The sequence below is a fragment of the Chenopodium album genome, chromosome 20, assembly GCF_948465745.1.
Source record: "Chenopodium album chromosome 20, dcCheAlbu1.1, whole genome shotgun sequence".
NCBI classification, from domain to species: domain Eukaryota; kingdom Viridiplantae; phylum Streptophyta; class Magnoliopsida; order Caryophyllales; family Amaranthaceae; genus Chenopodium; species Chenopodium album.
Window position 1 is genome coordinate 12,702,682 of NC_137853.1, and position 27,001 is coordinate 12,729,682.

At 35.0% G+C, this 27,001-nt stretch overlaps 2 protein-coding genes across 2 annotated transcripts; both read left to right on the forward strand.

The window, feature by feature from the left end:
- Window positions 1–5,652: 5,652 nt before the first annotated feature.
- On the forward strand, window positions 5,653–10,433 carry LOC145599396 (pentatricopeptide repeat-containing protein At2g20710, mitochondrial-like). The gene is made up of 2 exons (XM_081655787.1): window positions 5,653–5,940; window positions 8,996–10,433. Exons 1-2 carry the CDS (start codon window positions 5,689–5,691, stop codon window positions 10,211–10,213), a joined length of 1,470 nt encoding a protein of 489 aa, XP_081511913.1. The 5' UTR covers window positions 5,653–5,688; the 3' UTR covers window positions 10,214–10,433.
- Window positions 10,434–14,958: 4,525 nt separating this feature from the next.
- LOC145597590 (uncharacterized) lies at window positions 14,959–26,000 on the forward strand. Its single transcript, XM_081653789.1, has 4 exons — window positions 14,959–15,417; window positions 17,106–17,264; window positions 18,282–18,363; window positions 25,625–26,000. Exons 1-4 carry the CDS (start codon window positions 15,043–15,045, stop codon window positions 25,774–25,776), a joined length of 768 nt encoding a protein of 255 aa, XP_081509915.1. The 5' UTR covers window positions 14,959–15,042; the 3' UTR covers window positions 25,777–26,000.
- The last annotated feature ends 1,001 nt before the right edge of the window (window positions 26,001–27,001 follow it).

Consider the following 27,001-nt stretch of genomic DNA (forward strand, 5'->3'; position numbering starts at 1 on the left):
TATATTTTAAGTTTGGTTTTGTAATTTTTTTTCCCCCTTATTTCTCCTTAATATTGGTAAGGTGGCCTAAGTAGACTTGGTTTTGTACTAACTAGTTTAGGACTCGTGCCATGCACGGTAAGTCCAAAACAAATTTTACATTAATCATATAGCTATATAACAAACACAATAGGTCAATAAAAAATCAGAGCTATGCAATGAATATCGGATCGGAGACCTAGCTAATTAAATTATGAATAATGCAAAAATATAAATATAAACCGATTAAATAAAGTAAAATGGTGAACTAAAGGTAAGATCACCAATCACTTCACAAAGGTTTCAATTTATCTACTAGTAATTTTTTTTCATAGAGTATGAGCAAGATACACTTAGGGCCTGTTTGGTTTTGTAGTTTTTTTTTCCCTAATTTCTCCTTAATATTGGTAAGGTGGCCTAAGTGGGCTTGGTTTTGTACTAATTACCCTTATTTAGTTATTTATGTCTTAATTATGGAATTAAGAGGTGTATGTGGAGTTTACCACTAGTTGTTGTTAATTCATACAAGTATATATGTGTATATATAATCCACTACCTCGATCTTAAAATACCCACTATGTTCTAGAGTCTAGACTAGTAGAGAAACAAATTTCAGTTGAATATACTATTCGCAAACATAGAAATTTTTAATATGCCCGCAATTGGTATTGCCTAACTATTTCAATCAATCTTTGAAACTATGTTCTCACATTGATGTTGAATTTACAATAAAACTATACTATGTGTCGATTAAATATAATTTAAAAATAATAACAATTAATGTTTTATTTCATTTATTTATGTTTATCTCCCTATATACAACCTTAGCTTCATGCATGGCTTTATACACCATAGTCCATATATATTCCTAGTTGATGTGATCAGATTACTAAAAGAAAATTAATGCAAATGGAAACTAACAGAGTAACAATGTATCATAAAAAGGTTGGTCGTGACAACGTAACAATTTTATAGCGTAGACATTAATTGAAGTAACATTAAAAAGTCTTTTTTATTTCTTTGGGAATGAAAAAAATGATGGTTAAATTGATATGACATGAATACAAATTGAAGATATAGACTACGACGAATATAACAAGATCGTAAATTATTTTTTTTTCCTCCTCTTGTATACATTATCAAATAAAACTCTGGACATTTGTATTACATTTTGAGCGCATAAATAGTAAATGAATGTTATTTTTGTGAAATATAGGGAGCATTTATTTTGATGGATTTTAAATTCGCATACACGAAGAAGTACTATGTATTACTAAACGTCGGCCAAAATGGACCAATTAAGCAATTATAGTCGTGGTTTAATACTTGAGTTGGTATGATCCAACCTTCTATAATATCAAAAAGACAACAATAGACCAATATCTATGACATGGACGAGGAAAATTCATGCAAGAAAATTCTAAATTATAGGATTATATATTTGTGCATATGTTTTATTGTATTCTTGGACCAACTATTAGCCGTGTGTATTAGATGTATGCGGTCAATAGCAAATACTTCGTATTGAATATTGAGCAAGGTAAATCATTTCACCAAAATTTGTCAGGAAAAAAGAATCAAATTAAGACTTTCAATGTGGATATTATTAAAGAACAGCAATAAAATGAGACTTATTAAGTTGGGTGTAAAATAAGTCACCTAATTGTATTTTTTATTGAATTTTTTTCCTTTTTATAATTGATTAACCTCTTAAAATTCCTTCAAAAAAAAAAAAAAAAAAAATCTCTCATAATATATAGTAATCTGTTTTACCATAATAAAAATATGCATGTAACCTATGGTTTATAAGGAGCCCATTCATACAATTTATATAACATAAACAATTTTTTTTTAGGACATAAATAATTTTTAACAATCTTGATTGACGTATTAAATTGCAGGGGGGTCAGTTGAATAAAACAGCATCACCAAAATATGTAAGTTTATCGTTCATACATTCTCTTAAAACGTTACTTAATAGAAGGTGAAAATTTACTCATAAAAGGTTGATAGATCGATGAGTTATGCTCTAAAATTATTGAAAAGTTGGTGCAAATTAAATCGGCTATTGAAAAATCTTAAATTTTATGGTGTTGAATACTATCGGATTACACTACGTAATATGTAAATGCTACGTACATTTTGCCCCTTTTTTGGTGAAATTTTGAGATTTTGATTTAGTTATTGTTTTTAAAATTTGCCTAGTTTTGTTTACATAATCCTAGAGAATTAACAAAAAAAAAAAAAAAAAAAGAAGTCATTTTAGCTTATTTTCTAAATAAAAGTAGCTTAATACAATCGGTACAAACTAACGATTAATTGGTTCTCGAATTTGATTACTTTTAAAACAAGACATCAACTATTCAATATTCATGTTATATTTTGTCAAATTGATTTATAAAGAACCAATTTTTGAAAAATTGTACCAATTTGTATTTCTATTGATATCTATGCATGCATTGTATATATATAGGACTTGTATATATAAAGTAGACCGGCTATTCGCATTAGGCTTTTTTTGTTTTTTGGGTGACGTTATAAATTTAAATACTTGCTGACATATTCCCTTAAAATAAATAAATAAATAAATAAATATACATATGTATTAATGTCCCCCATAAAAAAATCTGAAGAATTATTAGAAAATTAGGCTGGCCAAGACATCATAGATCAATTCATTGATAATAATCTCATGTTATATCAAAAACGTCACAACCAATGTAATGTGGCCAAAAGGTTAAAAAAAAACCAATTATGTTGATTGGATAATTAGGTCAACTTATGAGATGTTGAAAGTTGGCAAATTTTAAAAAGTGAAAGATACATATCAACCTCTATCATTATTAGTACTCCGTAGTTAAACAATTTGGAACAAATTATGCCAAGATTATAAGAAACGTATTATAGATTTGTCTGTATTCATCCAACTCACAACTCTTAATCATGGAGACATGGAGTAATTAATAACAACATAGTACAATAAATTATTTTTGTATTAATATTCTAATGTGGTTGAAATGGTTTGACATCTCTTTAAAACTAACTAGCCTTTTGGCCCGTTCGATGCACGGGTTCTTACCTATGTTATTTCATATGTAGGTATATTTTTCAATAGTTGAAACTTTTGATATGAAATACGAAGTAATTTTTTCATTGCTAAAACTTAAAAGTAAAAAAAGAATGAGGGTGAAACGGTGGAAAAAGATAAAGGAATTTAGTTAAGTATATATATATGAATATTGTAGGATATGAAATGACATATTGATTTAAGTTATATTTTAAATCTAGGAGTTGAAAAGACAATTTTTATATAATTTAATTCATATGTTTATGTAATGTATATTAATTGGTTCAACTTTATTTTATTATGATGGAAATGAAACACTTCATTTTCTTAAAAAAAAAAAAAAAACACTTCATTTTCTTAATTGAATTTGCAAGTTATAAAATGCATAAAGACTTAAACAAAAAGATTAAAAGGGGTAACATGTGTCATATGTGAGTGACTTGTGATGATATGTGTCATATGGAAAATTATGATTTGTGTTGTTAAATACGAAGTATAGACGTAGATATAGATTAGCTTAGAAAGATGATTAAATCACATTCTTAATAACGATTTAATTAAACGTAATTTTCTCTTAAGCTATCATCTTTAGGGTAAACTGTTAACCAAGTTTTCCTTAGAAAAGGTTAATTGTAAATCTTCTCTACCATATATAAGTATATAAACATTTATTAAGGATACTCTCAGTAAAAATACTTATATCAATTTCACAAAATGAAAAGCTAATTAGAAATTTCTTTAGATTAGAATACGCAATGTATTGGGGTGGTGATTGTATAAAAATAAATAGTTTAACGAATTTTTCATTGGACTCATCCAAATTGAAGTATGAATGGGAAAGATCGAGTGTATGAGACCACGAGTATAAATTTGGTAGATAGTTAAAAGTTATGGATATAAAAAGTGATACGTAGTATATAGTGTCTATCTTGGGTAATTGACATCAAATCACCCTGCTTGTTAAATGTGTAAAGAAACATAACATCAAGTAAAAGGATTAAAGGAGAATGCATTGTGTAAGTATTATGCTTGTAACATGATTTAGCTCTGCCTATCTACAAGTAGGGGTGAACACCGGTCCAAAACCGAACCGGACCGGACCGGGACCGGATTGGACCTGGATCGGACCTGTTTTAAAGACCTGGAATGGACCTGTTTCAACCGGTCCAGGTCCGGTTCAGGTTTGGACCTGTTTTCTTTTCTTTCTTTATAAAGGCCTACTTTGGACCTGTTTTGAACTTGTTTTTGGACAAACTTTTGACCTTTTTTTTTAGTACAAACCATAGTTATCTACTTATTATATACATCAAAACATAGTATAAACCATACTTAACAAGTTACTTAAAGTCCAAAATTGATTCTATTAAAAAAAAAAAAAAAAAAAAGTCCAAAATTGATTATATTAGTATGCTTGATCCCTTATCTCCCTTCAATCACGCGCTTCAAACCAACGAGTCTACAAATACGACTTCATTGTCTACATCGCCACATTGCACATCTAAATCAAAACGAAAATAGATTATATTAGATTGTATTGATAATTAATAAGTAATAATAATAAAAAAAAATAAGTAAAAGTGCTTAATAACATAACTACCTTTCTCAATTTCCTCTAACTCTTTCAAAGTTTCCTCCACATCAATAATTGGCAATCCTTTTGCTCTTAACCAATCTTGTGAGCAAATAAGAGCTTGAACCATCTTAATACAAAGACAACATTACGGTAAGTGAAATATCAAGATTAAAATGCTTAGTATGATGCAGCAACTATTGCTAACTATAGTCCAAGAGATTATGGCATTAGATTCTGTAAACATAGTTTCAGCAAGATTAAAATCCAGCATATACTCAAACTGCAAATATTACAATTTACAACAGCATAAAACACTATACCAGAAGATAATAAAAACAGAAGAAACACTATACCAGAGATTTTACCTTAGGAGTTAGAGAGCTCCGAAATGGATCTAGAGTACGACCTCCCGTACTAAACGCAGATTCAGAAGTCATGCTTCACCGTTCCAAAATATACAAAAGGGTGCTCCACACACAAGCTATGTCCACGTGCCACCGTATGATATCATGCTTTCGTGTCCAACCCACATTTAACATAACTATCATGCATACTTTTCCAAAAATATTCCTCCTCCGTTTCAGTAATAGATTACACATTTCATTAAGGCACGTTTAACAATGCAGACTTTCTAATGCAAATATTCTTTGATTATATATAACAATAGTTATACAAACTTGATATTTGAAAAAATAGATTTTTAGACGAATCTAACAAAACCTCACATGACTTTATGTTTTTTCTTAACATGAAATCACAAAACGCATTCAACGCAAATTATGTAAACACCGAATAATACACGATTTAAATTAATTTGGAACAAAAAAAGTACCTTATAAATCATGTTGAGTCGTGCCTTGCCGTGTCATGGGGACATGGGCCGGTCCATGTCCATACCAACTCCCAGTACCATCTACAGTTCTTCAACCATATACCCAAGGGCCAACACTGAAAAATCAACAAAACCCCATTTAGCTATTCATTCAATAGATACTAGTATTCAAGTTAAACATACTTTTCCAAATTGAAGATGAAACTATGCCGTTTAATCAGTAGAACACCAAGCTTCTCATTGAGAAAGGTAAATTCTGGGTTAAACTGGTACTCAACTCAAGGAAACAAAGGATTGTACAGAAGAATATTTCCAGTGGGAAAACCCAGTGAATCACCTCAACCAGTACTTGATCAGTGGATTCAAGAGGGTCTTCCTGTTACTCAGAATGAACTTCGTGTCATTATTAAACAGCTTCGCCATTTTCGCCATTACCAATATGCTCTTCAGGTCCATTCCTCTCACTCTTTCTCTCTCTTAAATAGTTTCATATGTTGTGTTTTGGTAAATTTTGTGTTTTTTTTTTTTTTCAAATTTATTTTGTTGTGCTTTGTTTATAATGTAATGTACATTAATGAAGCTTTATTGGGGTTTTTTGAATTTTGGTTTGTTTTACCATGGTATGATTTTCAATTGTTATGTAATGAATTTCTGAAATTTTATAGAAAATAAGTGCCCAAGTGACTGAATCCATGAATTTGATTAGGGTGTCCACTATTTGAGAAGTGTGACTATGGTGAAATGAAGAATCTAGGTAATATAAGTCTTTGATTATGTTAAGTTGTTAATCATGACTCATAATTTTACCTCGAGTACCCGAGACGTGGGTATGACATTAAGACACTTTAACTTGAACAAAAGTAATGTTGAATCTTTTATAAATTGGCCGTGTGGCGCTTTTGATACTTGAACGCGTACCTGTATCAGATACTTCTAGCCGAGTCTAAGTAACATAGGTCACGGATTTTGGTTGATGATTAAGCTCTACAAGTGCATCGTCTAGTTGCTTGTAGACAGTAGCTAATTATGGGTCTTTGGCTAGCAATAAGCCAATAAGTAGTCATCCTCTAAAAAAGAGGTTAGCATATTGTGTCTGGCTCTTCTCTTGTGAAGCATTCGAGAACAAACTATTGCTCTTTTTGCAATGACCTGGGTGTAATATATAAAACCATTGCTTTCTCTCTTATACTCAAACAAAGAAAGTACAAATGGTTTTCTGCTTCAGATTGTCTAGAATCCAACTGATAAATGTTAATTAAGTGGTTGTATGAAATAGTTTCAAATGGCTGTGTATTAGGGTAGGGCCTGTTCACTTCAACTTAATTTCACTTCAGCTTAATTTCAGTTCAGTTCACCTCAGCTCCGCTCCAGTTCAGCTCCTAAATTCCTTCTCTCATAATATATTCATTTCAGATCTATTCCGTTCAGTTTAGCTCCAATCAGTTCAATTCAGTTCATCCATTCTCAACTCAGTAAATGTAAACCGGCCCTTAGTTTTATTTATTTTTCTTAATAACAAAAACTGCATATTATATGTCCGAAATTCCAGTATCTAATGTTCTTAATCTGTCTGATATAACAATTAATCCAAGAATGATTCAAATATTTACTAGTGGATATTGTAAATAGCATCTTTGGATGGAAACCTTTGCTGCCTATTAACCTCTGCCTGTCCACCGCCTTATAAAGGTTGGTAGGCTAACTCTTTATTTACTTCCTCCGTTTTTTATTAGTTGACACTTTTCTTTAGTCACGTTTGTCAATGCACAATTTCAATCATTCATATCTTTGATTGCCGATAAGCAAAAATTATGAAAAGTTGATATTTTGAAAGTATATATCGTGACGAATCTAACAAAATCCCACATGACTATATTTTTCATTACGTGTACAACACAAAACACGGTCTAAAGGGGGTGTGTGAATAGTGCTAAAGTCAAAACGTGTCAACAAAAAAAACGGGGGTAGTATTTAACTTTTTTTAAGACAACTCGGTACTAACAATGTCCTAGCAAAATGGTATAACATGGCTACTAACCAATAGTCAAGGCTATTAATCAAAATCTTATAGCAGGTCAGCAGCCCTATCTGATCGGTCAAGAGCTAAGGCAGAGTTTATGAGCCATACTCATCTGCAGACTCTGAATGCACTGATGAAACTATGGCAACTCGATTAAAAAATAGAAAAGGGAAAAGAAATACATAAATAAATATAAATAAATAAATATATAAATAAATATATAAATAAATATATAAAAACCCATCACAGTGTCACATTGCTTTATTCATAGTACAACAACCTCTTTGCACAAAACTGTTCATTAAGGAGAACTTGATGTTTCTGATTTTCGATTGTCATAACTATAAATTTAATCAATTGTACTATTGGATATTTCTTATACAGTATGTAGATATTAAGTGATCTCAAACTCTAACTGTAATCAAAAGGTTTGTTACTTGGTGGGTCATTAAATTCCATAATAGCATGTAAAAGCCATGCTAAGATGCTCTTAACAGGTTTTCGAAAGGCTATAGACCACTTAGAGGAGCGATCTTTACCGTGATAAGTGGATAGTTTGTCAACTGTCAAGGGAGGTAAGCACTAGAGAAAGAGGAAGGAGTACAAATTTTATGAGGTAGTAGATCAAGAGGGTAGTGCCAAGTGATTGCTGTATTACTCAGCATCACAAATCATCCAATCTCAAACCTCTTTCTGAAAGTGTAAACTGGATACCACTGCTCGCCAATTTTCTGCGCTTACTTAAATAAGATACTGCATTCTTGTAACTGTTTTAAGTAGTAATTTGTCCATAACTGTACATAGTTTTAAGTAGAGGGTTGTTTCTTGTTTTATTCCTTATCTGAATGCCCTTTTTTTATTTTTTGGGCCAAGCAAGCATTCTGCACTTTATGAAATTAGTGATGCTTCATAATTTTATTCTGTCATTAGGTTTTAGTTCGCCCACATAACTGGAGCAAAAAAGCCTGACAAGATTTTTTTTTTTTTTTTTTTTTTTTTTAAGATCTAAATTTGAAATGTCACACTTAACATAATATAAAATCATATATGGTCTAGAACTCTAGATGTGTTGGGGAAAGATAGAAACAAAGATGAATTTACCTTCTCAGACTCATTTCACCGAGCTACTAATGAAACAACTGCTGTATTATTTTGCTTTAATATCTTGTACACCTTGCTCTCTTTTTATGCGAGCTCGTTGATTTTTAAGCAGATCATTAGACTTGATTAATTGTTATTAGACGTAATTTCTGCTGTTGCCAAAATAGGCAGTGTATTTCTGCTTCTGTATTTGTACAAAGAACTTGTGGTGATAATAGCCTTTTCAGTTCTGATGTGCAGATGTGGTTATTGTGTAAGATTTTAATAGTGAGATTCAGGACCTCTTAGAAATTGACATTCAATAAGACATTAGCTCTTTTGTATTTCTTATTATGCAAAAGCAGCCTTGCTTATTTCTTCAATGTTATTTCTTCTATTTTAAAGGTATCCAAATGGATGAGTGACAAAGGATACATGGATCTCTTAGTTGGTGATGTTGCTATTCGTCTAGATTTGATTGCAAAGGTCCATGGAATTGAAGCAGCAGAGTATTACTTTAATAATACTCCAAAGCAGATGAGGACAGTTGAAGTTTATGGTGCACTTCTCAATTGCTATGCACATGCAAAATGTGTGGATAAAGCAGATGCTATCATGCATAAGATGAGGGAATTTGGATCTGCTGTGAGTATTGTGAATTACAATGTTATGTTGAACCTTTACTATCAAACAGGAAACCATGAGAAAGCTGATGCCTTGCTTCATGATATGGAGTCAAAACATATAAAATTTGATAAATTTACTTATGGCATCCTGCTGAATATTTCTGGAGCTAATTCCGATGTCGAAGAAATTGACAAAGTTCTGACAAGAATAGAATCTGATACAGAGTCCAATATTAGTTGGCAAACATATGCTAATGCTGCAAATCAATTTCTTAGAGCGGGATATGCAGACAAGGCTTTGGAGTCACTTAGAAAATCAGAAAAGTTGATACTATTAGAAAAGAACAAGAATAAGGCTTTTTCATGTCTCCTTACTCTTTATGCAACAGCAGGAAACAAGGAAGAAGTGCTAAGAACGTGGAATGAATGCAAAAAATTGACGGTTTACAACAGAGACTACATCTGCATCCTGAGCTCAATATTGAAGTTTGATGACATTGGAACCGCTGAAAATATTTTCAAGGAATGGAAAGCCAGTGATCTTAACAAAGATATTCGTATTCCAAATGTCTTGATCAGCTTTTACTGCAGAATTGGTCTAGTTGAGAAGGCTGAAGCCTTACTAGAGAATGTGAATTTGGAAAATTGGGAAAAACCAAATGCATCAACATTGTTTTGGTTGTCATTAGGTTATTTCCAGAGGAATCAGATGCAAAAGGCAGTGGAAGCAATGCAGTCTGCTCTCCTGAAATTTAAGGCTGGATCAAATTGGAAGCTTAACAAGGAAAACACGGTGGCCTGTCTAAAGTACTTGAAAAATGAAGGAGATGTGGACCGATCAGGTGAATTTGTATTGTTACTCAAGGACAAGGGTTTTATATCCGAGGAAGGAAGTCACCAGTTGCTTGCTTATTTCTCTGACAAATATGCATTTGATGATAAATCGCTGGCCAATGTTTTAGCTGGAGATGGAGACTGTATAAAGGCGCTGAACTGATCAAAATATGTGCTCTATCATCAGAACACGAAAAAGGAAATTGGTAGCGCCCTTCAATGAAAAACAAGATGTGGTCTTTTTGTATTGCGGGTGCATTGTGTACAACTGTGTTAGTCATGCCAAAAAAATAACCATTGGAAGCAGAACTTGTGGGATTTTTCTTTGGTTTCTTAGGGTCATTAGCTAGATGCATAACATATACTCAATTATAAAACTAAAGTATGCGTGCCTTAACAAATTGTTATTGATAACAGTTATCTTGATGTTCTAGTTATTGGACATAAAAATGTTAACATTGCATATTCCAATGGTCACAAATTAGACAAACTATAACTTTGCATTGTATTTGTTTGATTGTTAGCTTGGTTATTAATTTTAAGTTTTAACTTAGATACTCCCTATGTCCCTATTGTTTAGCTCCATAACCATTATTTGAGTCAACTTTTCATAACTTTGACCCCAAATTCTCATTAATCTAAAAGACGTAATATAGTCATGTGGGATCTTGTTGGATTCGTCTCATTATGTATTTTATTAATATCAAGTTTTTATATTTTTTACGCTTATAGAAATGGAGATATACACGTTATAACTCACGTCTCAAACACCGTGTAAAGTCAAATAGAGCAAAAAAAAAAAAAAAAACAGGGACAGAGCGAGTATTTGATTAAGTATCATTTTCAAATTTGGGGTTATATTCATGATGTTGAATTAATTTTAAAATATAAAACATACAATGCATGCAAATCAAACTAGTAAAAATTAGGGTTGAGCAAAACTACCCGAAAAACCGAAAACCCGAAAAACGATCCGTAACCGTTCCGAAAATTAGGATACCCAATCCGATAACCATAACGGTTCAAGTAACCGTTTCGATAATTTGTTATCAGATGTTTATGGGTATATTTTAAAATTAACGGTTACCCGATCCGATCCGATAAGCATTTTTTTTTACTTTTTTTCCCTACTTAAATCTATTAATATAAATCTAAACTTTTACTTTACTTCATAATCACTTTATAATATCAATGATTAGTAATATTATTAATAATTTGGTCAAGATCATATGGTATTGTTGTTAATTAGTTGTAAATTATATCATAATAACTACATAATTAAGTTTAATTATCATTATTGGATATCTTATTGGGTACTCGATAACCGATCCGAAAATCCGGGTACTCGAACTTATCGGTTCCGGCTATGGGTATCACTTTTAGTGATTTTGGTTATCAGGTACCCGAACCGTTAGTACTAACGGTACGAGTACCCGTCCCATGCTCACCCCTAGTAAAAATGAGGCAAATAGCATTATTTTTTTTTATTTTATTTTTTTTGAGGAAGCAAATAGCATAAACCTAACTTTTCATTCAATAAAAAATATTTACAATTCGGTAAAAAAAATTTAAAAAATCAAAGTTCAACAAAGCTCATTAAAAAAAATAAAAAAAATAAATAAAAAGTTTAGCAAATATAAGGACAATAAGGTGAAAAGAACACATCTTCATTTCTTGCTTTTCCGATTAATCACTCCATAAAACATTGCACAAATTTCTAGGAAAAAAATAAGGATAAAGACCAAAATGTGAATTTTATAGAGTTATATAAAATAGGGTAATGCTATATGTAGCCCTAAAGGCTATATATAAGCATTAATACATTCTTGAAAATTGTATAAATAAAATTAGGAATTTATGACAAAAACACGCGTAAATCAGTGTAGTTAGTGTTTATATTTTTACGGTTTCATAACTTTTTGCGATTTTCAAGTGTAAATTATTGGGTCTTGTTCTCTTCATCTTTAATTAATACAATATTATTGGGCCTTGTTCTCTTCATCTTTAATTAATACAATATTATTAAGTTAAAATAGGTTAATTTTGGTTAAAAAAAATGAATATCATCAAAGATAAGTATTAATCCATATAATTCAATAACTTTAAAGAACATGTATATTATTAAATCAATTAAGAAAAAATAGTTTTAGTTTATTAAAAACAATTTCAGTTAAGCAAAATAAGTTTTAATTAATTCCTCCATCCTTGAAAAAACAACCGTTTGGGGTTATTTTTGCGGGTATTAAGAAAGTTAAATGAAAAGAAGTAAAAGTAAACATGATCAATGGGCGGGGCGGGTCGGGCCGAGTTTGGGTCGGGCGAGGCATAAAAATCTGCCCATTATTCGAGTTGGGTCTAACTTTGGGCCAAAATTTTCATGCCCAAAATGGTCGGGCCATGCGAGCTTTTCGGGCCATTTTTGGGCGGGGCCAAAAAAAAAACTAAAATAGCATAAAAATACATTCCCAAGGCCGTTCAAAAAAATAAAAAAAAAATCCGGATCGGGTCCGACCCGATTTCAGGCTGGTAAATGCTGCCCAAAATCGGACCGGGCTAGTGGGTTGGGGTAGTTTTGATCAACTCTATCTAAGTAAAAGTATATGAAAGATTAATTTACATAAGGTTGTAAAAAAGTTTACAGAAAAAGTAATATTGTTGCAAATTAATGGATATTTTAATGCAAATGAGATGATCATTTTATGACTAAAATTTGGCTATAAGGGTCGAAATTTTGGGGACAGAGGGAGTAGTAAAAATAAGTTGTTTTAAACAACAAATATAGTTTAAATAAAGAAAAATAATTTCAATTCATAAAAAATAAGGTGAAGAGAATATAATTTTAATGCATTTTTTTTTTCCGGTGTTCCCACTACTTTACCTTTATGTTAATCCGGATTTTAGGCTCTTTAGTCTCTACTCAATTATTGTTGTAGGGATCAAACATGCGATTTCTTTACCAAGTTAAAGGGTCTGTTCTGATTGACTGAATTGAACTGAATTAATTGGAGCTAAGCTAAACTGAACTGACCTGAACTTATTGGAGCTGAGCTAAACTAAACTGAACTGAATAGTTTATGAGAGAAAGAAATTAAAATAAGAATAGAACTGAACTGAATTTATTAGAGTTAAACTGAACTAAACTAAAGCTGAGAACATTCCCTAACCCTTATCGAATCAACACTAAACATGGGCACGGGCCGTGCCCGTGCCGCCGCGGGCCGTGCCTGGCCGTGCCGGGGTGGTGGCCGTGCCGTGCCGGCTCCGCGGCGTGCCGTGCCGTGCCTGAAATTGGCACACCCCAGCCCACGGCATGGCACGGCCCACGTGCCTAGCGGGTCGTGCCGTGCCGGGCCGCGGGCCTAACCGTGCCACTCTTATTTATTTTTTTTAAAAAAAAAAAAAATAAATGATAAAAAAAACGAATTAAAAACAACAATGCATATAATAAAAAAAAATACGAGTGCGATAATCCGAAAACACAAAAAATTGAAGAATAACTTATTTTATTATATGACGGTAGCCGGTACGAATGTACGATAATTCAATAATACAAAATTACAAAATAAGTGATGATAATTAAAAATCGTACAATAGTGTATGAATATTGAATAACTTCATTTATTATACGGAATACGAAGTTCGATAATACAAAAAGAATACAATAGTGTATAATGTAAATATGTAATCATGTAATTATTATTGGTCGTCTTCGTCTTCGCCTTCGTCTTCATCTTCGTCTTCGTCTCCTAGAGGTTCAAGTTCATCCGCCAATTGAGTGGATTGAGAAGTATGAGAACTAAAAGAGTCGACGTTCCTTCATCGTCGTCGTTTTGTGCATAAGTACGATCTTGAGAACGAGTTTCGGCATCCAACCAATCCTTGAAGCAAACACACATTTCAAGTGTTTCGGGTTTTAGCCTTGTTCTTCTATCGTCTAGAACTCTTCCCGACGCACTAAAAGCACTTTCGGAAGCAACGGAGGAGACTTGGATAGCAAAAATATCACGAGCCATTGCCGACAAAATTGGATGTTTCACGGCTTGTGATTTCCACCAATCGAGGATGTCGAGGCCAAACTTCTCTTCATCGTCTATGCCTTTCATGAAGTCGTAACTTAAGTACATTTGCAACTCCGAAACATCGCTTTGTGTTCTCCTAGATGATGATGATTCTGTACCTGAATACTTAGACATCAAGTTAGCAGCTTGTGCAAATAAACCTTTGGCCCGTTTACTTACATTTTTGGATGTTTGAGAAGGGGCAAATCGAGACATGGTTCCATATTTACTTTCATAAACTATATATAAATTAAAAAACTCATCCGTCACCTTATTCTTAAAAGTTTCAACATCATCTTCAAAATTCATGTTACTATAATAAATATCAATTAATAAAAAGGTGCCATCATATTTTTGTCTAGGATCTAAAATAGAAGCAAAAATATAAATCATAGGAATATCGGTGTAATATTTACGCCATTTATCCTCCATGGATGGAAGATATCCACGATAAACATGTTGTGATCGGCCATAAACGGCTAGTTTTACAACGGTAAGGCACGGGCCGTGCCTGGCTTCGTGCCGGGCCGTGCCGGGCCGGCGGGTCGTGCCAGCGTGCCGGCCACCGTGCCACGTGCCGTGCCCGTGCCGGAATCCGGATTTTTGTTCACGGCACGGCCCACGGCCCACAGGTGGGCCGCCGTGCCGTGCCATGCCGCCACCCGTGCCCGTGCCGGGCCGTGCCGGAGTCGTGCCGGGCCCGTGCCGCCCGCGTGCCGGCACGGCCCGTGCCCACCTTTAATCAACACTGCACCAACACTAAATTGGTACATTCAGGGATTCACTAGAATCATGTCGAAAGTGACCCAAACTCAAACTAAACCCACAGATCCGAATAGCCAGCCGCCACAATCTGTTCTCCAAAATAAACGTTGCCCAAAATTTTCACTTCATATCTCTGCTTTCCTTGCTCTTCTACTTCGCACAAATAAACATGGAATCAACTCAAAACCATAAAATTCACCCCAAAATTCAATCTGAAACTCTCAAAAATCAACAACAACAACATGAAGAAGATGACGATTCACCAACACTTAGTCCCTTCGCTTTGGATGCACTCAAAGAGTTTTTAGCTTCACAATCGATTTCTAAAACAATTGAAGAAAAACCAGAAGAAAACAATGGTGAAATTGAATTGCCATTGTTGTCTGAAGATTGGAGGTTGAGTCAGTTTTGGTACTCCCCTCAAACCGCCATTACTGTTGCTTCTGAAGTTTTCTCTCTCTTCTCTCAATTGAGTAGTGAGGACCCTGATGTTCTTCCTTCTGTTGCTTGCATTTCTTGCCCCACTTTATTTATTTATCTTAAGGTACCCAATTTGTATACCCCATTATTTTTTTTCTAATAATTATTGCTCTTTGATTTCTGGGTTTTTCTTATTTGTTTGGAATGTCTTGATTATGATGCAATTTATGTAATTTTGCTGGGTTTTTTAAGTATGAATTATTTGTGTTTTGTGATGAACATATTAAAAATCGAGATTGGGAATTTTATACTCTTACGGCCCGTTTGGTAGGTGATGATAAATAGTGGTAATGCTTGACGCTAGTTCACCCCAAATGATAACAATTTGATGAATTTAGCGTGCGAATGGATTAATTAGGGATATGAGGAATTATGGGAGGATTATCTAAACATTTTGGTTGAATTGCTATAATGAGCTGCCCTTAAGGCTTATGCTGAGGTTTTGGGATTTCGGGTTTTGATTTCAGAAATGTGAATCAAAGCAAAATGTTGGTTCATACAATTCATAAGTGGTTCAGATGCCCTAGGTACAGGGTTAGATTGGTTGACGTGGAGCCGAGAGGTAGGTAGTTAACATGCTAATGTAACAGGAGATGATAGTTTGGTAATTAGGGATGAATTTGTTTTTTGGACCAGGAAAGGTTTTAAGATGAATCCAGCTATCCTAGATTTCAGAAGGTTTTTGAAGGTCCTGATTCAATGTTTCTTATTTCTTTTCTTTATTTATTTGTTTATATTTTAAAGCTCGATTCTCAGATTCTATGGTACCCTGTACTTGAACTCTTCTGCTAGTATTACTTTCTTGCCTTGTTATTTGCTAATCATGGTTTTCTTTTGCTCAAATCAGACTTTTGTTAATTTCCATATTGTTTTTTAGACTTTTCACTCATGTCCGTATACAGTGGTTGAAAGCTTCTCTCCATGGAAGTTTTCATTTTTTTTTTTTAAATTATAGAAATTGATGCAGCGTAGTGTGACATAGGATTTTCTCATAACAACCAGAAAGGTATTGTATCTTGTATGCTGTAAACTGTTGTAACTAGGACTATAAACTAAGGGCTTAGCATACTGAAGTTTCTGAGTGCTTTATATTCCTCATTGACTGGGAGCTAGAACATTAGAGGTATCTTAATGCAACTCTTTCTATGGATTTTGAATGCAGATTTATGAATTACGATGTCTTCCACTTCCTGCCTCCTGAATTTGAAGCCATATAAACCAAGACTATTTGGTGTTTCAGGTTTTATATTAGTGGGCTATCATGTTTCTTGCTGTGTTGTTCTTTTCTACCTATTAGTTTCCCTTTTGTGCTTCATGTTTACTTGAATTACAAACAATAAGAAGATAGACTCGGTGAAACTTTTTTCCTCAGACATGATTTTGCTATAGTTTTGCTCTGGATTTTTTTTTCTTTGTTTGTTTGTTTTGGACGCTGCCTTTACAGCCTACATTATAATAAATTTTCTCGAGTGTCTCACAAATGGGTTTTCTTAGTAGTTGTTTCTGAGATGTATCCAAGGAACTTAAATCCTTCACTAATACAATGTTTGAGGGGTTTTTTTTTTTTTTTTTTTTTTTTTTTTTTTTTTTTTTTTTCTAATTTCTTTTATTTATATATATATTTTTTATATTTAATTACATGTCTTTGTTTGTTGTATGGCGTGCTAAGATGATTTCTTGCCGTGTGTTCCTTTTATTTTTTGCTTCTTCATCTAGTTGTAACCTCACAAAGTATTACTGTTTAAATTTCAGCGATTGCATCCAACTATGTCTGTGCAACTTCTGGAATATGACACGCGTTTTGAGCAATACGGAAATGATTTTACCTTCTACGATTACAACCTACCAGAAGATTTGCCACAAACAATGAAGCACACTTACCAGATTATAGTTGCGGATCCTCCTTATTTGGTAAGGATTAAGTTACTAAAACTTCGACTAAATTAAGCTTCCTTTGTTCCTTTGATATGGCAACTTGGAGGGGAGTTACGCTTCCCTAAGCCCAATTTAACCTTAACTAATTTTTATATAGCGATAAAATTATAATAAGTTGACTAACAAGATTACAAGGCCCACATGACTATATCTTTCATTCTTTCCTTACACATGAATTATGTAATTAAAGAGGATTATCTGTATAGTGTTTAAAGTGTAAACGTTACCATATTTAAAAACAAGAGGAAGTATGTTTTTCTCTCACATTGCATTTTTCTTCAATCAGCTAATGTAACTTAATTCCTGCGTGGGTTTAAGATACATTTCTGGCACTAGTCTAGGCTCTAGGGTATGAAAGTTGATATACAATTTGGAATTTTTTTACTCTACTAATGTATGGAAAACCACCAGTCCACCACTACCTATTATTTATCCTCTACAGCATTCTCATTATGTTAGTAGCTTAATACTCCTAACTCCTAAGAAATGAGGCTATATTGTCCTCACCAAATTCAAACTTATTTTAGGTCTAATAAGTTTAAATGAGATAAGTGCTAATAAGATAAAAATAAGGTCAGGGTTGATGAGTGCAGTAAAGATAAGATGAGGGTTGATAAGTGCAAAAAAAAAAAAAAAAAAAAAAACAAAAATTATGTATGGGTTAATAAGTTCCTACAAGGTCCAATAATAAGATTAAGTAATATTATATAAGATAATATATAACGTTTTTTTTTTTTTTTTGTTTGTTTGTTTGTTTGAAATATAACTATTAAGTTAAGTTCAGGGCTAATTAGATAAAGTGTAATTTAGGAGAAGAGAACACTATATCAATAATCAAACATCACATATTTTGGGTTGCCATTATATAATAGAAAGTAAAGCAGGGCATATTTTCGTGTCAAGGTGAAAAAAAGTTACATATGCTATAAAGTTGATGTCTTAGTGCATTCACATTCTGCTTACATCTGCTTATTTTCTCTTTCTTTGAGGAAGAGTGAGGAATGCTTGAAGAAAGTTGCTCAAACAATACCATTTCTTGCTAAACCTGAGAAAAATTTCTTGCTCCTGCTCACTGGTAAGCTTCTCCATGACATGTTACTTATTATGTGACCTTATTTTTCATATTAGTAATCTATTTTACTTTTATTCTGTTAGTCTGGTTGTTTGGTTTCTGTTGCATAGCCTTATTGTGAAAGTATTGAATCTCCTTCGCAATTAATTCTGTTGGGGTCTTGGGGATCAACAACTAATCCTATAGCTTTTGTTTGAAGATTTTTTGTTTGTACTAAATTATATGATTCCTTAGACCTCACCTCTATATACTTTCAATTGTTGAACTGAAGATATCAGGAATGTGCTTTAATGCTTAAACAAGAAAAGTATCATATAATTTTCCAGAATAAACATAGTGTAACACACTAAGTCACTATATATTCGTAATAAGATTGAAATGAGCAATAAAGATGCAATTTTTAGAGAAGAAGGCTGTTGATTATTGATTGAAAGATGAAAGCTTGGAAAACAAGGTGGCTTGAGGCCACTACTCTCAGGTGAGTACCTTTAGGGTACAAATCTCCTTAGCCTAGGGATTACAAAATGACTGCCTACCAACACACTCCCCCTTCCCCTTTCCTATATTTACATAACAAGCCAAAAACAGAAGAGACAAAATGCAAGAATGTAGCTGCTACAATTCCTAAGCTGCTGCTCTCTGATTGGTGCTCTGTTTTAGAAGTTTCCTTGCTGAGCTGGTGCTTGAGGTTGGGCCCTTTTCCCTCTACGTTCGTAGGTGATCCACTCCTTGTGCTTGCGTGCTCCAGCAGTTGTTACACATAGCAAGTTAGAATTCTGCAGTGAAGCTGAAGTATGTTCTTGTTTGATTGTATCAATAGGTTGTCATATCTTTTGTTGCTAATGTCTCACATCACCATGCCTTTTATTCATCCTCTCCTTCATTTTCGATTATAAGAATCAAGTTACTTATTGGATTGAGGCATGAGGCTGAAAGATCATGATTAAGCAAGCAACTTGGGGTGATAAGGTCAAAGGCCTTGTAACTGATAATGATATAGTTCCCCCTCAAATCTCCTTAAAATTTCTTCATCGTTATCTTCTTATATCCATGTCATTGTGTGAACCACAAAATTTCAACACATCTACAAAATATAATCAGAATTATTTCTCAAATGATAGTACATTGTTCAACTAAAATGAACCTAAATTGTTGCTAATATTAAGCACACAAAACCCATCGATAAAACAACCAACAAAGAAACAAGTTGCAATTCCTCCTTGTTTAGAGGGAGCCATTGAACTTTTTCCCTTTTGTTTCCTGACTGTACATGAAGCAGGAAGGAGTAGAAATCAATGTGTAAAAAAGCTCAAGGCGCACTAATGCGATAAGGGTTTTGCAGCGCCTAGGTGCGCCTCTTTGAAGTGAGGGGCACTGTATAAACAGTTAAAAAAAATTGGCAGAAAATTGCTTCAAAAGCGCCTCATGTGCACCTCAAGTGCGCCTCAGGTGCGCCTAATTGAAAACGCCTCACCCAGGCCAAAAAATGCTCTTACCCCCTATCGCCTTAGACATAGGAGAGAGATGTCATTAATGCTTTTTCTTTTTCAATGTTTTCACTCTTATCAAAAGTAAAATATGATTTTAAAGACATTTTCTCTCTCTTATCAAATGTAGAAGCTTGGACCGCTTTTATATTACGTTGGCTTCTCCCCTGATCCTTAGTAGGAATAACAAAAGAAAATAGAGGGAGTATATAAATAATTATAGATAAATCAAATTAGGAGTAGATAAAGACAAAATGAATGTTAATGAAATTCAATTTTGAAAACAATAAAAAAAAAAAATTTGAAACTACACTCAAATGTTAATAAATTCTTTTTTTTAGTATTATTTTTCTTTACATGAAAACAACCACCAAACCACCCACAATCACTCACGAAACTAATCACCACGCCCACCGTGAAAACCACCTTATCACCACCATGAAACCCACCAACTACCACACGAAAACTCAAAGACACATTCACTTTTTATGAAAAACGAACGAAAAAATAATTACTACCTCTATCCCCAATTAAAGTTCATTTCCCCCATAAGCCTTGTCTCTTAATTAAAGGCCCGTTTCACCTTTATCAGTTTCTTTAATCACTTTTGTCCGAACTCTACCATTATTTATTTATTTATATTTCACTTTTAACCAACCAAACCACACTATCCTGTTTTTTATATTCTCCTTTGATCAACCAAACCCCACTTTCTTATTTTTTTTTGTATACTCATTGACTCATCGTTAAAAACTTGTGCAAAATACAAATGACTCTTTAATTGGGGATGGAGGGAGTAACCAAAATCAACCCAAATTATTCATCAAAAACCTTCAAATTATCCCAAATATTAAATCTCTAATTCAATCCCACATCTTTAATAATCAATATAAACGGCATCAATAAATTACAAATCAATCATCAAAATATAATCTCAAACCCATCTAAGCTCTCCAAATTACTTTATACTGATCCTTCCATTAATCTTCTTTACACTCTGCGACGTAGACATATACAGATATACTTCTCCTTTTTTTGTTGCTTCATTTTCTTTGTTGTTGTATAATGTGAATGGTGTTGGAGCTTGTTATATGGTAGGCGTGATGTTTACGAAACATAATCAACCTCTAGTTGTTGAAGATTTACTCATGCCTCACCTTAAAGCTAATGATTTCTCGTTGAAACTAAGGGCATTAATTTTTCTCTACCCATTTATAAATTAATTTTTTGTTGGAATTGTGTTGTTTCATCAATTTAGCCGTTAATTCCAAGCTTTATTCTAGTTCTTTTTAGATTATTGAAGTTGGTATGAATTTTAGTTGAAACATATTAAGAATGGCCTTTCACTTTTTAATTTGTATCTTTTGAATCATTTTGTGTTTGTAATCGATGGTTTATTGATTTAATTTTTTGTTATTATCAAGAAATTAATAAGAAAGAGTGATTTAATAAAAAAAAAAAAAATTCAACAACAAAATATTACAAAAGATTGATATGTTATTAATTATATCTTAATTGTTACTGTGAAGTTGTAACTCGTTTTTATCTAATTTTTACACCTTTGTTTTAATGCCTAATTGGGAAATTTTCATTGGTATCCCTTTGCATTCAACTTTTATAATTGATAAATTTTTTTCAAATTATCATTGGTAGCCTTGTATAATTTCATTACATAATATAGCATTAATGAATGAACTTGGTTAAATATTTACTTAAATCTAACTGCAACTAACTAGAGTTAAATCATTTACCCTCCTTCTAATCCCTCACCTCCCTCTTACCCCAAATCTCAGCTTTTCCACCATTAATAAACTTGACTTTCCCTTTCCACCATTAAACCCCCACCTCTCTCCAGCACCAAACTCACTACCGTCACGCCCACCACCAAATTGTATACCCTTCATACCCTCACCCTCTTTTCTTCCTCCGCCCACAGCACACCAAACAACTACCAACCATCTCCACTCCCCAAGCCCAAAATTTCTCTCCTCAAAACCCCACTTTTGATCCTCAAAATCTCACCATCACCTATTGTAAACAATTTTGATGTGCTTATGAACAAATTTCACATCAACACCCAAAATCTCCACCGCTTTTGACCGTTTAAATACCCAAATACAAACCCATTTCCTCCAGTTTTGTGTCATCTTCTACCTTCCACTACAGCCACCACTCTCTCCCCGGCCTCTGTTACTCCCTCCCTTTAATGCTATCTTTGGGTTAAACTTCATTTAAGATCTAAACCTTAATGGGATATTGAAATTTCTATTAACTGATGCCTTTAGAGAATTAGCCTTAGATGGCCTCTATAACTCCCCTCCATTGTTGTGAATAAGGGTCGACCTTTGCTAGAGTGTTGTACTATCATTTGAAGCAATAATGATGAGCAAGTCTTAAGTTCTTTCTTGAAAGGGAGAATGGGGATGGAGGCGAGAGAAAGAGTATGGGTGGGGGACATGGGGTTGAGTTGGTTGGGGGTTATTTATTTATTTATTATTTTTAAAAATCACTTCATTGATAAAGTTAACCTTTGTTTATGATAGTTAGATATAACTAAAATTTTAACCACAAACCGTCGTAATGTCACAGGTGACAAATTGTAAACGTTTAAGGTGTTACCAATGATCAATCAATCAATCAATCAATCAATCAAAGCCTTAATCCCAAAAGTGGGGTCGGCTAACATGAACCAAATTTGATTATTCCGTGTAGTCATCAACATAAATCTTTCTCCTCCATCCCTTACGATCCAAAACTTCATCCTCACGTAAATCCATGCACTTCATATCCTTCCTCACTCCTTCCAACCAAGTCATCTTTGGTCTCCCTCTTCCTCGTTTAATCCCTCCATGGTCCCACTCTTCCACTCTTCGCACCGGTGCACCCTCGGGTCTCCGTCTTACATGTCCAAACCAACGCAGACGATTTTCCCTTAATTTATCTACAATGCCCGCCACACCTACTTTCTTGCGAATAACCTCATTTCTGATTCTATCTCTTAAAGTGTTTCCACACATCCACCTTAACATGCGCATTTCCGTAACCTCCATCTTTTTAATATGCTCTTTCTTAGAAGCCCAACATTCTGTACCATAGAGCAACACTGGTCTTATGGCAGTCCTGTAGAATTTTCCCTTCAACTTTAAGGGAATGCTGCGGTCGCATAACACTCCCGTGGCCGCTCTCCATTTAAGCCACCCTGACTTAATCCTGTGGGTCACGTCTTGATCAATGTCACCATTCTTCTGGATGATCGACCCTAGGTACTTAAAACATTCACTCATGGTCAAATCCTTTCCATCCAAACTCACCACTTCATTGCTTGTCCCCCTCTGAGTGCCAAAACGACATACCAAATATTCAGTCTTACTCCGACTTAGCTTAAACCCTCTAGATTCCAACCTTTGCCTCCATTGCTCCAACTTGACATTAACCCCATCCTTAGTCTCATCCACCAAAACGATATCATCTGCGAACAGCATACACCATGGAACCTCATCTTGAATTGGTCTAGTTAATTCATCTAGAACCGTTGCAAAAAGAAAAGGGCTTAATGCAGACCCTTGATGCAATCCGATTGTAATAGGGAAATCTTTTGTCAACCCTCCGCATGTCCTCACATTTGTTGACACATCCCGATACATATCCTTAACTAGGTCTACATACCTTCGTGGGATACCTTTCTTCAACATTGCCCACCAAAGTATCTCTCTTGGCACCTTGTCATATGCCTTCTCTAAATCAATAAAGACCATATGAAGATCTTTCTTCTTTACCCTATAAAACTCCATCATTTGTCTTATCAAATGGATTGCCTCCATAGTAGATCTCCCAGGCATAAAACCAAATTGGTTATCTGAAATGCTTGTGCATGCCCTCAACCTTTGTTCAATCACCCTTTCCCACAACTTCATAGTATGGCTCATAAGCTTAATTCCTCGATAGTTAGAACAATCTTGAGCGTCTCCTTTGTTTTTATAAACCGGGACCAAGGTGCTCTTCCTCCAATCTTGTGGGATCCTTGTAGCCGTCCATATCTTGTTGAAAAGGTTTGTTAACCAATCAATACCAATCTTACCCAAACACCTCCACACCTCTATCGGTACCCCATCAGGGCCAACCGCCTTCTTAGGTTTCATCTTCCTCAGTGCAATCTCCACCTCTACTCTCCTAATCCTTCGCACATACTCCATGTTGATTTCTTCATCACTCATAGAGGTATCTCCTATCACAACTCCATTACTTCCATTAAATAATTCATCGAAGTACCCCTTCCACCTGTCCTTGATGCCCTCCTCTTGCACTAGGACCATTTGGTTCTTATCTTTGACACACTTCACCATGCCAATATCCTTCCTTGCCTCTTGTCTTCTCTTTGCCATCTTATAAATGATCCTTTCTCCCTCCTTGGAATCAAGCTTTTCATAAACCTCCTGATATGCCTTTTCTTTTGCTTGGCGAACAGCTGCCTTTGCCTTACTCTTAGCCTCCTTATACGCTGCAAAGGTTTCATCACTCCTACATTTTCCTAAGGCTTGATAGCATTCCCTTTTTTGCTTAATTACTGCTTTCACCTCTTCATTCCACCACGAAGTATCTCTCTGTACCGAAGTTCTTCCCCTTACTTCCCCTAAGACCTCTTTGGCCACTCTTAGGAAACAGTTCTTCATTCGTAACCAAGTCATGTCCGGATCCACCTCTCCATCCCAATCCGCTTCTTCAATTACCTTTTCTGTAAAAACCTTAGCTTTTGCATCCCTTAGGGTCCACCATCTTATCCTTGGTTCTTCTTGTCTAACTTTTTTCTTCGCCTTCTCTTTCAGACGAATAGTCATTACCAATAGCCGGTGTTGGGTGACCACACTCTCCCCTGGGATAACCTTACAGTTTATGCAACTTTGTCTATCTATGCTCCTTGTGAGCAGGAAGTCTATTTGAGTTGCATTTGCTCAATTCCGAAAAGTTATCAAGTGTGAATCCCTCTTCTTAAACCAAGTATTAGCCAAAATTAAATCATATGATTGGGCAAAATCCATAATAGCTTCACCACCGGCGTCCCTCTGCCCATACCCAAAGCCTCCATGGACACTCTCATAGCCATCTCGGCTCGCCCCAACGTGCCCATTTAGATCCCCTCCAATATATAACTTCTCTGAGTGGTGGACACCCTGCACCACCTCGTCTAGGTCCTCCCAAAATTGTCGTTTCTCTTCTGCATCTAAACCCACTTGGGGAGCATAAGCACTGATAACATTCACAATCTCCTTGCCACATAGCAACTTCAGCCTTATCAACCTATCGTTCTTCCGATAGACCTCGATCACCTCTTTTGCCAACCTCTCATCGAGAACCACACCAACTCCGTTCCTAGCTCCACCATTCCTTGTTCTGTGGCTCGTTTCTTGCCCAACATACCATACCTTATATCCCAAAACCAAGCCTCGAGCTCCTTCTCGATGATTATTGGTTACCAATGATAAAAGTCAAAAGTAGAGGGTTGTGGCTTCCAATCAGAATCTCCCTGTCTAATTTAAGTGGGTTTTTTTTTTTTTTTTTTTTTTTTTTTTTTTTTTTTTTTTTTGACGGCATCTAATTCTTGAGTCTAATTTAAGTGCTTGTTAGTTTTTTAAGCCAAATTTAGATGAGATGTGCTCAGCTTGCTTGTGATGCTCTTGAACCGAGTTTGACTGAGTTGAGCTTAAGGAGCTTGGCAGCAAGTGCATGTGGCTTCTCTTTTTTGTATCCAATAACAAGCAGAGTATTCATTTTGTGTGCAGGAGAGGTTCAGAGAGATAGGGCGGCCAAGTTCTTGGGACTGCATCCCTGTGGTTTCCGCCCAGAGCACTCAAGCAAACTCGGGAATGAGTTCAGAGTCTACACCAATTACAACCCTGGTGAAAGGTTAGGAGGCTGGGATTTGGAAGAGTAAATTATGTGTTGGGTTCATAACTCAAACTTATCGCCAGTACTGCAGTTTAGAAAAAATTTTGTAGCACTATTAATCGCTGTTATGCATTAAACTGTCCACTCCCTCCCGAATGCAGCTAAGGGATTTTGTTTTACGGTTTGAATTTCAGTAACTGTGAATTCAAACTAAATTCTGCAGAAATTGTTTGGGAATTGTAAAGTTTACCAATGCCACCGGCTTGATCATGTGGTACGTTTTTATTTTCCAAGGCTGTTTTTTCCTGTGATTTGTTTTTGGGAAATTCTCTTTGGTAACACTATACTTTAAAGTTTTCTCAGTGGTGAATTGCAAAAATACTTATTATCATTGGTAAACTCGAATTTTTATATTTGGCTAATTATAACATTAATGATTAATTTTAACTAGATATCTAACTATAGTTAAGGTTTTTTTTAATACATTTAAATGATTTTAAAAATTATGTTAGAACTAATTTTTTTTTTTTAATACCCCCTTCCGAACAACATTCACCGTGCCGGCGCCGGCAACCCACCTCATACCCCAACCCATGCCGGCTCCCAACCACCTCCCTGACCGGCGCCTCGACCTCCCTAGCTCCCCACACCTATCCCTTGTCCTTGAAAACCCACCTCCCTTCCCCAAAACCCACCTCCCTTTCCCCTAAAAACCCTAGAAACCACCCTTGAAATCCCCCATCCGGCTAATACCCCACCATCAAAAACCTTAATCGGGATTTTCCCACCTTCGAAATCGATTGATTCAAAAACCATGGCCTTCGTCTCGAAGCAGCGTCGCTGAATTTCGCCGCGAAAACCGATGATTTCGTCTTGATTTTCGCCGCTGATATGATTTTCGATGGTGGTTTGGGTTTGGGTTTGGGTCCGCTCTGGCGAAGGAGAGGGAATTGGGAAATCGGGGAAGGGAAGTCCGACAGGAGAGGGGTTATAGGTGTGGTTGCGGATTTCAGGGATGAGGAATGAGAGGCTGGCGCATTTCGGGGGTGGGGGATGAGCGGTTGGCGGTTTTCAGTGGTGAGGGATGAGAGGTTGGTGGTTTTCGGGGGTGGAGGGTGAGCGGCTAGTGGTTTTCAGGGGTGAGGGGATAAGCGACTGGCGGTTTTTAGAGGTGAGGGATGGTCGCCGGCGTTAAGGGGTTTGGGTGCCGGCAACGGTGGGTGGGGTCGGCAATGAAGTGCGGTGGCGTTGGCGGAGGGGTGGGGGCTGGG